Raw genomic sequence first — 14,531 nt, forward strand, 5'->3', positions numbered from 1 at the left:
CGTTCTTTTAACACCTGTTTTTGTTGTTGATGATGATGTAATAAACTACATAATGGACTTGCAAAGGGCAGGGGCAGCCAATAGCTTTCTGTAGCCAAAGGCCATTCCAGCAGCAGCCATTTCAGACTTGCACCTGATCCTTTGGTTTTTCTTGTATAACTTCAGGAAGTGCCTCCTGCTTCATCCTCTGATGATGGCCGACCCCGAGTCACCTGGAGAGGAGATGGGCAGTTTGTAGCAGTGAGCGCTATTTGTCCACAGACAGGTATGGGATTAACTGATCTAGAAAACCTGCCCAGCCCCAAATTACCTGTGCTGGTGTGGGAGGCTGTTACCAGTTTATCAAGATGGCAAAGCCGCCTTACTTTGTCATATTTAGTAACTGGCAATTAAAGAAAAAAGCTGAAGGTTTTTCCTTCCATTTTGGGCCTAGTGTTCAGTATAGATGGGTCTGAGTCAAACTCTCGACCTGAAACACCCCTGTGCAGGAAACAGGGGCCCAGATTCCGACTTCACAGCTCTGCGATTTCTCACTTTCCATTGACCTAATTTTCTGTCTCAGAGATTAGCCAAGGTCAGAATTGCTGTGATGGCTATTGCACGAGAGGGGTGTTGTTTTATGCTGCATCCTGGAAAGCAAAGCAGTGGCTAGAATTACTGGTGTGGTTTTTTTCGCCCTCTCACTCCTCCCTGTCACAGGCTAGGAGCAAACTTTTGAAACCATGCTCTTCTGAAAGCAAACCTTCTCAAACTGCTCCTCTTACCTCTTAGAAACACCTAGTTTATGTGGCTTTTGGCTTGGTTTCCAAGCATATTGGGGAGTATCGCGACTTGCTATCACTAACTGATACTTCACTTGTTTGGATCAAAACCTCGGGTGCTGGGTGCTGGCTGAGTTACAGCTGTGTCCCTACACAATTGTGATGCCAACAGAACGTCCTAGCTTATACAACCAAAGTGTGCAAGTTAGGCTGCCTTCTGCAGGGCCAGACCCCAGCCTCCCCCGTTTGTTATCGTGGCGGGGTTGTGCATTCTGTCAGAACATGGAACTGCTACCAGAGAAGCTGGTCTTCCAAACCGTTTGGATTTTGACCCTCATTTATTTCAAAAGTCAGCTGGCCCCTGGCCTCATTCGGGACCACGCACACAAGGAGTTAATGTCACACATCAAGCTGTCTTTTAATTGTGACTGGACCAAAACTGTTCAGTGCATCTCAGAATGCAAAAGAAGTCATTTTTGGAATCAGAACTCTCAGAAATGCAAGGAAATGTGAAACTCAGAGTTATTTAGGAAGTTTGAGTATAGAATGCACATGAGAAACTCCAAGCAGAAAGAAGTTATTTTGTGGCGCTTTAAGCAGGAGAATGGTCACAATCAGACTGTCCAACCTTGTGCACACTCACAGCTGTGTCATAATTGTAAGCTGCACAGCAATTCCAGTGAGCCTGTCTGCAGCTGCCATTATCTGCAAGGGGTGCCAATACTTCACAGAGGAGGTCTTCAGGAGGAAGTTGTCCCTTTCCACCCCCACCTCACCCCACCAAAAGCAGAGGACACTTCTCCTGAGTTTCCTGTTTTCCCCCCCTTACCCTTGTCTCGTGTAGGGGCTCGGAAGGTCAGAGTGTGGAGCAGAGAGCTGGTCTTACAGTCGACAAGTGAGCCTATCCCAGGACTAGAACAAGCACTGGCCTGGAAGTGAGTAAATGAGCAGCCTGTGTTCCTGGTGGATGGGGTTGGGTTTTGTTCACTGGCTGTGGGGTTTCCTCAGCGTCTGTCACAGCTTGAAGGATCCTTTCCCTCCTTTGTTTTCCTGCTTTGAGCTGCCCTCCTGGTCAAACATGTAAGGAGGAAGTGCCGTTTAGAGCCAGTCATTCCTGTTTCCCAGGACCACCGTCCCCCCTCCCCCGTCCGCTCAGGAGGTGAGACCAGAGCTGGTAGGAGAGGTTATAGTCTTATAGCAACACCATACCAGGCTGGCTCAGCTTTGGGAGGGACAGCAGCACTTATCCTCTCCTGTACTAGTATTATTTCTACAGTGGTGTTGTGAACCCTGAGTAAGGTCTGCGTGGCGGTGCCAGAGCCTTGGCTGGGGGCCTGATAAGAGCACATGCTCTGCTGCTGCTTGGGTTTGTGTGCTACTGGGGAAGGGCAAGCAGCTAGATGTGTTCCTTACCTTAAATCTGCAATAAATTGTGGTCACTCATGCATTACCCCTGCATTTGTTTTAAGGCCCTCTGGAAGCCTGATAGCCTCCACACAGGAGAAACCCAACAAACATGATGTTGTCTTCTTTGAGAAAAATGGTCTCCTTCACGGGGAATTCACTCTCCCATTTCAGAAAGGCCAAGCCAAGGTAGGTGAGGGGTCCAGGCTGTCGCCCTCCTGTGTATGCAGTGCTTGCTGCTCCTTGGTGTGGAGACCTGTCTGCTGAACATGAAGGGTTGTGGTCAGTAATTACGGGCCCAGATCTGAGTAACCCCAAATCTAGAGTAGTCCGGATCCAGATTTCAAATTAGCTGCTAGTTCCCATCTTCCTAGTGAGCTGAATCTAAACTGCAGATCCAATTTTGTGTCTAGCTCTGATCTCTGCAGACTGGGCCCTTCGTTGCCTTTAGTCACTGACAGACTTGCCCCGAATCTACAGAAAGAGAGGGGAGGTAGGAAGCACCAATTTGTGACTCTTTACAAGAGAGGTTGTGTGAAAGAGTCCTTTGTAGTATGCACAGGTGGCCTTGTTGACTCCAGCTGAGCACTCAGCACCCTGGGAAATTCAGACGTCTTTAAAATCAGGCTCTTATCTCTCTCTTGGTCACAAAGTGCCTAGGAGCAAGAGCAGAACAAAGGGCTCAACCCATCTCCCACTGAAGACAGTGTAAGGCTTCCGGTGGCAGCACTGGGAGCTGGACCAGGCCCTGTATTTTTAAGTGCTCTCTCTACTGAGGAGACAGCAGCCTCTCCAGAGGCTCTAGCATTTGATCACCAAGATCTCCTGGAGACATTGCTTCCAGCCTCTGGAGGGCCTCGCCCCAGGTGGGGAGGAGGCTCTGTTTCAGCCACACCACTGTGCCTTGAAGCTGGGGTGAGGTTGCAGGTGATGCGTGGGAAAGAGTAAGATCTAAAATAGGGCAAAGCACCACTGTTGTGTGAATGGAGAGTGTGAGACTCCTCACTGGGCTTGCTTAAGCTGTTCCCTTCCGCAGGCAGAGTGTGGAGCAGGAGCTGCCCTCCTGGCCAAACACGTAAGGAGGAAGAGCCGTATAAGAGGTTCTACTTAATGTTCCCCTTAGTTTCCTAAGACAGGGCTGGGGTCTACCATCTTAAATTCATGCCTGGGGGATTTCCTGGCATAAGCTTTGTAATATGTTACTGCCTTCTATTCCCTGCAATGGTGTGCTCCCTTGTATGCTGTCTGGGCAAGGAGGGAGCCAACCAACGTTTTTAAGCTTGAGTAGATGATTCTGACATGGTGGTCTGCCTTGTGTATGGACAGAAACACCAATGAGAGACTCTGTCCCATCAGGTTAACGAGCTGCTTTGGAACTTAGACTCTACGATCCTGGCAGTTTGGTTGGAAGATGTTAAGAAAGAAAAGAACTCTGAGACAAACACCTATGGTAAGAATACTTTCAGTGCCCTGGCTGCCCCAAGTGCACGTTAATTAGGAGGTGTGGAGAGGCAATATGTCAGAAGACATGGAGAGATTCTGCCCAGTGGTCTAAGATGCCTGTGCAAGGTCAGGAGAAACTGCACTAGTTCACTAGATTTTGCTCAGGCATTGTCCAGGCCAGCTGCTTTGGAAGCAATGCCAAAGCTCACTGCCCATCAGTGGGCTTCTGAAACAGCTACGCCAGTGCCTGAAGATCCCAGCCCTTAATACTAATGTCCCCTTGGGGAAAGGTCTTTTGTGGGGAGGAGGAGGGGCACAGATGTTTTAGGTTCTTTTTGGCAAATTTTGAGGTCAGGGTTGCTTTGTGCTGGGTGCTACACAGAAACAGTCAGAGACAGCTTCTGCCTCAAGGAGCTCACCATCTTAATAGGCAAGATAGAGGTTGGGAGACAGGAAGGGTGGTTATCCCCCCTGTACAGATAGCAAAGTGACTGGGCCCTGGTCACATAGGGAGTCTGGTGGGACAAGGATTGAACCTGGATCTCTTGTGTCCAGTGTAGTGTGTTAACCCCAAAGCTAGTCTTCCTCCCTGGAGCACAAGGTGACTGAAGCTTAGACAGTCTGAAGGGCTGCTGAAATAATCTTTGGTGGTGGCTATGACAGAGATAGGGCCTGAGCCACAACATTCAGCTAAAACTGCTGGATCCTCGCAAGCTGCGAGTGGGGAGGATGCGGCTGGGTGCTAGCTGTGACCTTACTGCCCCAGCCCCCATGGAGTGTGTAATGACTACATTTCTCCGTGTAGTTCAGCTCTGGACAGTAGGGAACTATCACTGGTACCTGAAGCAGAGCCTGCATTTTGGCAGCGCTGAGAAAAGCCGGCTTGTGTCACTGCTGTGGGACCCTGAGCTCCCATATCGACTGCACGCTGTCTGCAGAGGATGGCACGCCCTCTGCTACGACTGGCACTGGAGCACGGACTGCAGCACTGGGGAGGAGAGCCACCTTGTGGCCAACGTGGCCGTTATTGATGGAGGTGATTGTTGGAGGCCAAGTCAATGAGTGGGGGATGGAGGAGGAATGTGTTAGACGTTGGTGTGTCTGGTGTTTAGCAGGTGTCTGTCTGGGGCATTGCAATGCCTGAGTGCTGCTTCTCTCACTTAGGGACGTGATAAAAGACACACGGGTATGGGAGAGCTCCCTCCTTCAGGGCTAAATCCAAAGCCCCTCAGAGTCCACAGGAGTTGAATTAATGGGCTTTCAATCAGGGCCTCAGTGAGCAGAGCAGCCCTTCATTGTACCCCTCCCCACCCTCCAAGCCTCCTCTTCCTCTGGCAGTGTTGCTGTGTCTGTTACAGTCTGAGTCAGAGCTGGAGTTGCAGTTGGGGGATGGTGCATAGCCTGATTTTTCTGTTTCCTCAGATAAGGTGCTGGTAACGGCCTTCCAGCATTCTGTGGTGCCTCCTCCCATGTGTACCTTCCAGCTCCAGCTCCAGCAGGCAGTGAACCAGGTCGCATTCCACACAGACCCCACAAAGAGCGCAGACCTTGCTGTCCTCGACGCCAGCAACAGGATCTCCGTTTACAGAGTTGGTGTGTGTTTTCTTTTTCTCTCAGTTCCTGGGTTTGCTGCACCTCTGCTCCCTCCATGGTCTTCTCAAGGGTGCCCTTTCAGGTCTCAGACCTCCAAGTGACATGTCTGTATGGATCATGTGAAAGGATCTAGGCTTGTTGTCCCCTGCAGTTCACTCTACTATCCCAGCAAGTCTGACATGAGTGCAGCACCTGTGGTTCACTCTCTCTCGGCACAGTGAGCAGCCAGCTTTCACAGAGCATTTATTGTATTTAGAACAGAAGAATTACAGAGAAAACAATCCTAAAGAAACGATCAGTTTACCCGCACACTGAGGGACACTCAGTTAGTTCAGGCTGACCTTTTACAGCACAAGCTCTTTCTTTGTCATCTGGGCTTCTTGATCCGGGTCTGATCCAGCCTATGCAGTTCCTCCCAGGGGATGATACTTCTCTGGAGTTGTTTGCTTGTCCCAGGATTTTAGTCTGGGAATTTAGTGTACCAAAATCTCATGCTGTGGGTGAGTCAGTAACAAGAGGGGTCAGGGAGGAGTCATTTGATTAGTAAAAACCTACAGAATCATAATTTCAGTGGTGTCTACCTCTGTGGTGTGATAGAGGAGACTTGCTGACATCTCACCTACCCCCACTCCCAGCTTCATGTCTTTCAGTTGGAAATTTTGATAATTGTGTCACTGGATATGGGTCAAGTTGGGTATCTTTCGAACGCTTTCTCCCACAAATGCAATGGTACCAAGCATGACAAACCTAGAACAATCATGTAGATATATAGTTCAGAAAATGTTTACAAATAAACTTATTTTAATTCTACTTTACCAGAAGGATGCTTTGCTTATGTTTAAGAAAAAAGCAACCCTTAGTAATTCTAGGGAAGTTAACCTTTATTCATCAGTCTTCATCCGTGTTGTCTCCTCTAGGGCACCACTGCTAGACACATTGTAACACTGATCCTCATCTGTGCTGAGCTGCGCTTGCATGTGTCCGTGTAAAGCAGTTTGCTCTTCAAACATTTGTAGGGTGGTGAGCATCTGGTCTTTGCACACAAACATTTGATTAGCTGAAGGATTGATGTAGGAGTGTGTGCTATTTCACACACAACTGGTGTAATGAGTCCATCCTCAAAGATCCATCCAGGCCTGACTGGGGAGGCTAGTTCTGGATTTGCTCAGTCATCCTGGAGTTTGCTCTCTTGATAGCAGGTATAAATGCACCCTCTTGTCTGGGGCAATTTTTCTCTGTTTCTTGGAAAAATCTACCAGTGTAGCTCTGCAAGTGTCGTAATGGTGATCCTCAAATGTTAAGCTCAGCATATGAACTTCTCCAGTGCATTTATGACCTCATCAGCGACAGTCTTAGCTGTACCGAGCACCTTCAAAGTGAGGAAAGAGTCTTCAGATACTGAATCAAATGGCTTCCAGTAAGATAATTTGGTCTTTCCAGCCAATCTTCCAGTAGCGTCACTAGAAATCTTGGCGTAGAAACCTTGCAGCGTAGCAGGGTTTAACGGTCTGAGTGATAGGAACATGTCTCTGAGCGATATACAGCAATTCTGTTCCCCAGGAGCAGGCACAAAACCAGAATCTTGTGGAAGTCTTGAGTAGCATCTCAGAGAGAGTACTAGAACATCTGTGTCTTGTGCAAAAGTACGGAGTTTGGTGGCACTGATGGCATGCAAGAAACTCTGTGTCAGCCTCCTCATGGGAACTATGAAGAAACTCCACTGAACAGTGTGAGGCAAGGCAGCAGCTTCATTATGCCGCGTGACAACAAAATACTTGGAACAATTCTTCACATGCTGAAGGATTTTTCCTGCAAGGTATGCTGTTAACTCATCCTTCTTGTGAGTATGAAATGGTACATTGTGACATTGGAGATGTTCTTGGAGTCAGTAATTTTGCATTGGACAGGTGCAATGCCACGGAGTCTTCTTGTGATATTTGTAATTAATTCTTTTGCATGCTCATCAAACTCGAGATGGACTTCATTATAGGTCCAGTATTTTCCCTGTCGTCTCATAATGAAGTGTTCAGCCAAATCTTGGCAGGTGTTAAGTTTCTAGTTTGCGAGTTTTTACCTCAGCCACACATCTATGTTTGCTATGTTGTAAAGTCTCTGTTGGCGTAAGGTTCCAGTCCCCTTGTCAGTAGGTGCTGGATTAGGAAGACCATGCAAAACGACCGTGAGTTTGCTTTTCATCTGACACATATGCATTGTTCCGTCGCATTCGTATATTGATAGTGCTACCATGGAGAACTCAGACTTTCCCAAAGTCTCACATAGATCAACATCATACTGAGATCTGGACACAACCAGGAGACGAACAAACAATGATCTGTCTGAGATTAGCTCTGTACTGATCCCTGCCACTTCACTCTGACTTTTCTTTGCATTCGAGCACAGGTTTCATCTGTTCTTCTTGTTTGGAATCCATAGATTGATGGAGCTTGGGATAATACTTTTGGTTTTGAAGGCTTCATACAAGTCATGGCTAGGGCTAAGATTTTGTCTCAGATGCTTTTAGTAAAAATCATGGACAAATCACAGGCAATAAACAAAAATTCACAAAAGCCCATGACCTGTGTCTGACTTTCACTAAAAATAGCCCTGACAAAATGGGGAGGTGGGTTCAGCTCCTATGGAAGCTGGGCTACTGCAGAGTCCCTTCGCCCCCAACGGCATCTGGGAGCTCTGGGGGTCTCCCAGCTGTGGCTGGGCAGCTGTGGGGGACTGGCTTGGCGCTCCAGCCCCAGGGCAGAAAATGTCAGAGGTTAATGGAAGTCACGGATTCTGTGACTTGCGTGATCTCTGTGACAAAATCATTGTCTTAGTCATGTCCCAAAGTATCCATTCAGCTGACATCTTTAACAACCTCATCACTGAGGACTGTTTTCGTCATGATATTAATGAGCTCCTGTAGGTCATCCATTGCGTATGAAACTCCCATGTACTGCAGGACAAAATGCTTTTCTGTAAAAATTTAGCAGTTGCAAACAGTCTTCGTATTACTGTTGACATCAGCGCTTTTTTCTTTTCAAAGCGCCACAACTTTTGCAGCTTTTAAGGATGTGCGCTATGATTCACGTCTATGGGTAGGATTACTACAAACTGTCCATATCCCACAGTTCATCTTCAATAAGTGCTTCCAGAGCCTTTCAGCTAAGCATTTGTTCCTCTTCAGTCCCATTCAGAGCAACTGTTTCTCTGTACTTAGCCTCTAGATTGGCTATCGCCACTGCTTTCCTACCCATTACAGCTTCTGCAAGGCAATTGATGAACAATTTGAATTGCACGGTTTGCAGGAGTAAAATCAGTATTTGTTTCTGTTGCTATTACCTTTAGATGCAGCACATTACATATATTCTTGGTGCATCACTTGATGTGATATGCAATGTCATGTGTGGGTGTCTTTTGGGTCATTGCACTCATTTAACTTCACTTTCCATGGAACTTTCTTGCTTACTGCTTCATACAGATTCTCACCTGTCTCACGTATTAGAGCTGTGCTTAATGGATGCTTTCAGGCTTATGGCAGAAGTAGCAAGTGTTCTTCTCAAAACACATTCCATGGCTAGTATAAGGCAAGTCTCACCAACAGTTGGCTCTTGTCCTGGGATCTTCAACTCTTTTCTGATCCTTGATGTACTTCCAATCCAGTCTTGCCAAATTTTATTGGAAGTTTATGTGCACTTCCGATAGCGTGTATGGTCCCTGCAAGCATTGTGTTTAGGTATTCTCCAAAGATTCAGCTACTCTCCCCATTGATGCCTAAAAATGATCAAGACCAAAGTAAAAACAAGTATTTTGTAATAAATTGCTTTGGGATTGTAATTAATTACATGATGTAACTATGTGGGTACTGTTTGCATAGAATATCAGGGTTGGAAGGGACTTCAGGAGATCATCTAGTCCAACCTCCTGCTCAAAGCAGGACTAATCCCCAAGTAAATCATCTGACAGATTTTTGCCCCATATCCTTAAATGGCCCCCTCAAGGATTGAACTCACAACCCTGGGTTTAGCAGGCCAGTGCTCAAACCACTGAGCTCTCCCTCCCCCCTAGATGCAGATGCAGTTGCAGTCCAGTCCAGTAATTATTGCCTGGATACTGACATCTTAACCAATGCCTCATTGCCATTCATAATAGATAAACAAAACTGATAATCAGAACCACCGACCTGCTTCATTTTTGGTGATGATGGCAAATCAACCTGAAGCACTCCTTTCATTTATAATAATCTGGAACATTAAAAACTCAGTTATCATGTTCTGAGCGTTTAGCTGATAACACAGTACTGTCAGTCGAGGGCCATAACTTAGCTTTGAGTGCTGTGTTAGGCCTGTGTTTAAAAATCCAATTTTTAATTATTCTTTAACGTTTTCATGCATATATATCTGCGTAATTGTTCTAGGTTTGTCACGTTTGGTACCATAGTATTTGAGCGGGAAAGGGCTTTTGAATGATACCAAGTCAACCCATTTCTGATTACGCTGTGTTATGAAAATTTCCACCAATCCAAGGACCTGGAGCTGGGAGCCAGGTGGCACCAAGTCCCTGGTGCCATACTGCAGAGGACGACACCATTGGAATTATGATTCTGTAGATTTTTATGAATCAAATGACACCTCCCTTACCTTTCTATCACTAACTCACCCACGGAATTACACATGTTCCCAATAATTTCTCTCCACTGATTTTTAGCTCCTGGAGGAAGCTTGGCAATGCTGCCTCGTGTAGCTAGAATACAATCCCCAGCTCACAAGAATACAGATCACATTTCTAGATACACAAGTTAATGAATATCTCCTATGCCCATAGCATCCGGCACATCTCACAATAATTGTCATTTGAAGTTTCCATACTTCCAGGGTCTCATATCTGCCACCTTCTGCACATCATACTCCATGCCTGTCCCTAGGCGTGCTCCTCCCTCTGAGCTGTGCTGAGTGACACTGAGGCTTGCAGATCAGCCTGGCTCACAGAACTTTTACTCTCAAATGCCCAGGTCTCAGACGCAGCCCCAGCTTTGTACCTATGGCCTCGTAGTTGATGGGAGGCTTGCATGACAAGCAAACACTGTGTTTAACACCATTCTAGCTGGATGCCATCTCAGGTGACTCCTTGCTGAAGCAAGGGCATCTGCACGTGAGTTTGTTGTGTGGCCTGTTCCCCCTGTTTTGCAGAATGCTGTGAGGCATAAGGTATGGACTGCCAGGATTGGTTTGGCATCCTTGTCCTGGAGATGACTGGGATCCCAGAGTGTAGAGATGGCAAAGGCCCCTCAGCCCTAGTTCAATGCAGGATCAGTCCCTCATGGACAACCCATTGAACAGCACAGCTGTCAGTCTGCTGAGCGATAGGAGGGCTCCCCCCACTCCTCCAGGAAAGCTGTCACCTGTTTTTGGTTTCATGCTGCACACTTAAGAGTATGACTCTTGCTGTGCACAAGTGAGAATTATGAAGGCAGTTGACGTAGAAGAAAGCATCATGAAAAGGCCACTGCACATTGAATTGCGCTCAGTAATGATTAGATTGGGAGCAGTGTATTTTGCAAGTCTTTGGTGGTTGTGCTTGAAGGGTGCTCTAACATGCCTGTATGCTCCATTTGCCAGGTGACAGCACTGTGAAAGACCCCACTGTTACATTGGGAGGAAGTGGATTTAAAGCTTCTGTGGAAACACCTCATCTGGAAAAAACCTACAGGTACTGCAGGCCTATCATGAGTTCTGGGAAACAGGGCCCGGGGCTGTATATAGGCAGTGGCTGACTGCTGGGTGAGAGATGCCTCCTGCTTAGCTTAAGGGCCCTTGTTCCTGCTATACAGGGACTCTGGCCTCAACTGACACTAAGGAAGCACAAACGAAGCCCGTGGCCGGGCAGCGTGGCACCCTCTCTCCCAGGGTGGCTGGTTTGGGACTGAGCTCTGCCGGCTAGCAGGGGCCGTGACCATCTTTTAGCACGGGAAGAAACACCACGTTCTGGCACCTCTAGGAACAGACTTTGTCATGCCGCAGGCCATGCTTGTCTCCCCAGCGATGGGGGCAGTGGAGGAATGAGGTGCACTAGTGAAAGGCTGCTTGTTCTGGAAGGGCCAGTGAGTGCTTCAGCCCCTCCCCTCTCTGTGCTCTCGCACATCAAGCCCAGCTGACCAGGCAGGTAAGTCCCACTTTGGGGATGCAGATGGCTCCCTAGGCACATGGCATGGTGTGCCAGATTCACCACCTTGGGCTAAAAGTGTGTGCTACAGATCAGTCGGCCTGGAGTGTGACTATACCCTTTACTCTGATCGCCTGCATGTGCCATTCTTCGAGTGACTGCATGTGTCCATTCCACTTCTGGTGTGTGTGCACTCAGGACACCAGTGTCAGAGATTTGTCCTTTAGCAGTACCCATTGAGGTGATGCATGTGCCCTCTGCTGCCTTCTGCTGCTGTGCAGTCATATAAAAGGTGGACCTGATTCCCCTCAGTTCCTTCTTACTGTCCATGGTTGGTAGTCTGCACATGTTAGCTGCTTCTTCAAGTGCTTATTCATGTCCATTCCAACCAGGTGTGTGTGCGTGCATGTGCAGGGTAGGCGGAAGATTTTTCCCATAGCAGCCTCTGTCGGGTCAGCCTGGGCGCCCCCTGGAGTTGTGCCCACAGGGCATCCAATGTAGAGCCCTGCCACCCCCTCGGTTCCTTCTTACCGCCAGTGACGGTTAGCTGGAACTGTGACGTTGCACTCCATAAGTTTTATGGAAATATGTTGATAAGTGTGAATATGATGTAACTGGAATATGCTTTATGCAAAATGTCTCTTGTAAGGTATCATTGCAAAGCTTAGAATCTACTGAGTGTGTTCATCCCATTCATTTGCATGTATTATTTCTATGTCTGGAGTTAGGAGAATAAGATATATACAAGCAGCAAAGAATCCTGTGGCACCTTATAGACTAACAGACGTTTTGCAGCATGAGCTTTCGTGGGTGAATACCCACTTCTTCAGATGCAAGTGGTGGAAATTTCCTGGGGCAGGTATATATAAGCAAGCAAGAAGCAAGCTAGAGATAACGAGGTTAGATCAATCAGGGTGGATGAGGCCCTGTTCTAGCAGTTGAGGTGTGAAAACCAAGGGAGGAGAAACTGGTTCTGTAATTGGCAAGCCATTCACAGTCTTTGTTTAGTCCTGAGCTGATGGTGTCAAATTTGCAGATGAACTGGAGCTCAGCAGTTTCTCTTTGAAGTCTGGTCCTAAAGTTTTTTTGCTGTAGGATGGCCACCTTAAGATCTGCTATTGTGTGGCCAGGGAGGTTGAAGTGTTCTCCTACAAGTTTTTGTATATTGCCATTCCTAATGTCTGATTTGTGTCCATTTATCCTTTTCCTTAGAGACTGTCCAGTTTGGCCGATGTACATAGCAGAGGGGCATTGCTGGCATATGATGGCATATATTACATTGGTGGAAGTGCAGGTGAATGAACCGGTGATGTTGTGGCTGATCTGGTTTGGTCCTGTGATGGTGTTGCTGGTGTAGATATGTGGGCAGAGTTGGCATCGAGGTTTGTTGCATGGATTGGTTCCTGAGCTAGAGTTACTATGGTGCGGTGTGCAGTTGCTGGTGAGAATATGCTTCAGGTTGGCAGGTTGTCTGTGGGCGAGAACTGGTCTGCCACCCAAGGCCTGTGAAAGTGTGGGATCATTGTCCAGGATGGGTTGTAGATCCCTGATGATGCGTTGTAGGGGTTTTAGCTGGGGACTGTATGTGATGGCCAGTGGAGTCCTGTTGGTTTCTTTCTTGGGTTTGTCTTGCAGTAGGAGGCTTCTGGGTACACGTCTGGCTCTGTTGATCTGTTTCCTTATTTCCTCGTGTGGGTACTGTAGTCTTGAGAATGCTTGGTGGAGATTTTCTAGGTGTTGGCTGTAGACAATGGATCTTGTGGTGTGTCCGGGATGGAAGCTGGAGGCATGAAGGTAGGCATAGCGGTCGGTAGGTTTTCGGTATAGGGTGGTGTTGATGTGACCATCACTTATTTGCACCGTGGTGTCTAGGAAGTGGACCTCCCGTGTAGATTGGTCCAGGCTGAGGTTGATGGAGGGGTGGAAGCTGTTGAAATCGCGGTGGAATTTTTCCAGAGTCTCCTTCCCATGGGTCCAGATGATGAAGATGTCATCGATGTAGCGTAGGTAGAGAAGGGGCGTGAGTGGACGGGAGCTGAGGAAGCGTTGTTCCAGGTCGGCCATAAAAATATTGGCATATTGTGGGGCCATACGGGTGCCCATAGCGGTGCCACTGATCTGGAGATATATATTGTCAGCAAATTTGAAATAGTTGTGTGTGAGGATAAAGGCACAGAGCTCAGCAACCAGTTGTGCTGTGGCATCATCAGGGATACTGTTCCTGACAGCTTGTATTCCATCAGTATGTGGGATGTTTGTGTAGAGAGCCTCTACATCCATGGTGGCCAGGATGGTGTTTTCTGGAAGGTCACCAATGCATTGTAGTTTCCTCAGGAAATCAGTGGTGTCACGGAGATAGCTGGGAGTGCTGGTAGCATAGGGTCTGAGTAGAGAGTCTACATATCCAGACAGTCCTTCAGTGAGAGTTCCAATGCCCGAGATGATGGGGCGTCCAGGATTTCCGGGTTTGTGGATCTTGGGTAGTAGATAGAATAACCCTGGTCGGGGCTCTAAGGGTATGTTGATTAGTTCTGGTGTTAGTGTAGGGAGTGTCCTGAGTAGATGGTGCAGTTTCTTAGTGTATTCCTCAGTGGGATCTGAGGGAAGTAGCCTGTAAAATTTAGTATTGGAGAGTTGTCTGGCGGCCTCCTTTTGGTAGTCAGACCTGTTCATGATGACAACAGCACCTCCTTTATCAGCCTCTTTGATTATAATGTCAGGATGGTTTCTGAGGCTGTGGATGGCATTGCGTTCTGCACGACTTAGGTTGTGAGGCAAGCAATGTTGTTTTTCCACAATTTCTGCCTGTGCACGTCGGCGGAAGCATTCAATGTATAGGTCCAGACTGTCATTTCGACCCTCAGGAGGAGTCCATGTGGAGTTCTTCTTCTTGTGCTGTTGGTGGGAGGGTAACTGTGTATCCGTGCGCTGTTCAGTGTTGTCCTGAAAGAATTCTTTGAGTCGGAGACGGCGAAAGTAGGCTTCCAGATCACGGCAGAACTGTATCATGTTGGTGGGGGTGGTATATATACACTTGTATTACTGAGGTAAACATGTTAAGTGGAAGTCATTAAGGGTGCTTCAAAATCAATCACTTGTAAATGGTTCTGGGTGGTGGAGATAGGTGACTTGCTGAGCAGTTTTTGGTCTGCAGCTTTGGGGGCATGGACCAGACCT

The 14,531-nt window shown here is 47.5% G+C and overlaps 1 protein-coding gene across 3 annotated transcripts in view; it reads left to right on the top strand.

The window, feature by feature from the left end:
- The window catches only part of ELP1 (elongator acetyltransferase complex subunit 1), a 123,750-nt gene that overhangs the window by 31,423 nt on the left and 77,796 nt on the right, over window positions 1-14,531 (top strand). For 2 of the 3 annotated variants that reach the window (XM_045020783.1, XM_045020782.1), the window contains exons 7-13: window positions 166-265; window positions 1,606-1,696; window positions 2,231-2,354; window positions 3,522-3,615; window positions 4,414-4,644; window positions 5,031-5,201; window positions 10,811-10,901. In XM_045020783.1, coding sequence (XP_044876718.1) covers window positions 166-265; window positions 1,606-1,696; window positions 2,231-2,354; window positions 3,522-3,615; window positions 4,414-4,644; window positions 5,031-5,201; window positions 10,811-10,901 — 902 coding nt within the window. The remainder of the gene's footprint in view (window positions 1-165; window positions 266-1,605; window positions 1,697-2,230; window positions 2,355-3,521; window positions 3,616-4,413; window positions 4,645-5,030; window positions 5,202-10,810; window positions 10,902-14,531) is intronic. The other variant, XM_045020785.1, reaches the window with a different exon arrangement.

This window comes from Mauremys mutica, chromosome 6 (genome assembly GCF_020497125.1).
Source record: "Mauremys mutica isolate MM-2020 ecotype Southern chromosome 6, ASM2049712v1, whole genome shotgun sequence".
NCBI classification, from domain to species: Eukaryota; Metazoa; Chordata; order Testudines; family Geoemydidae; genus Mauremys; species Mauremys mutica.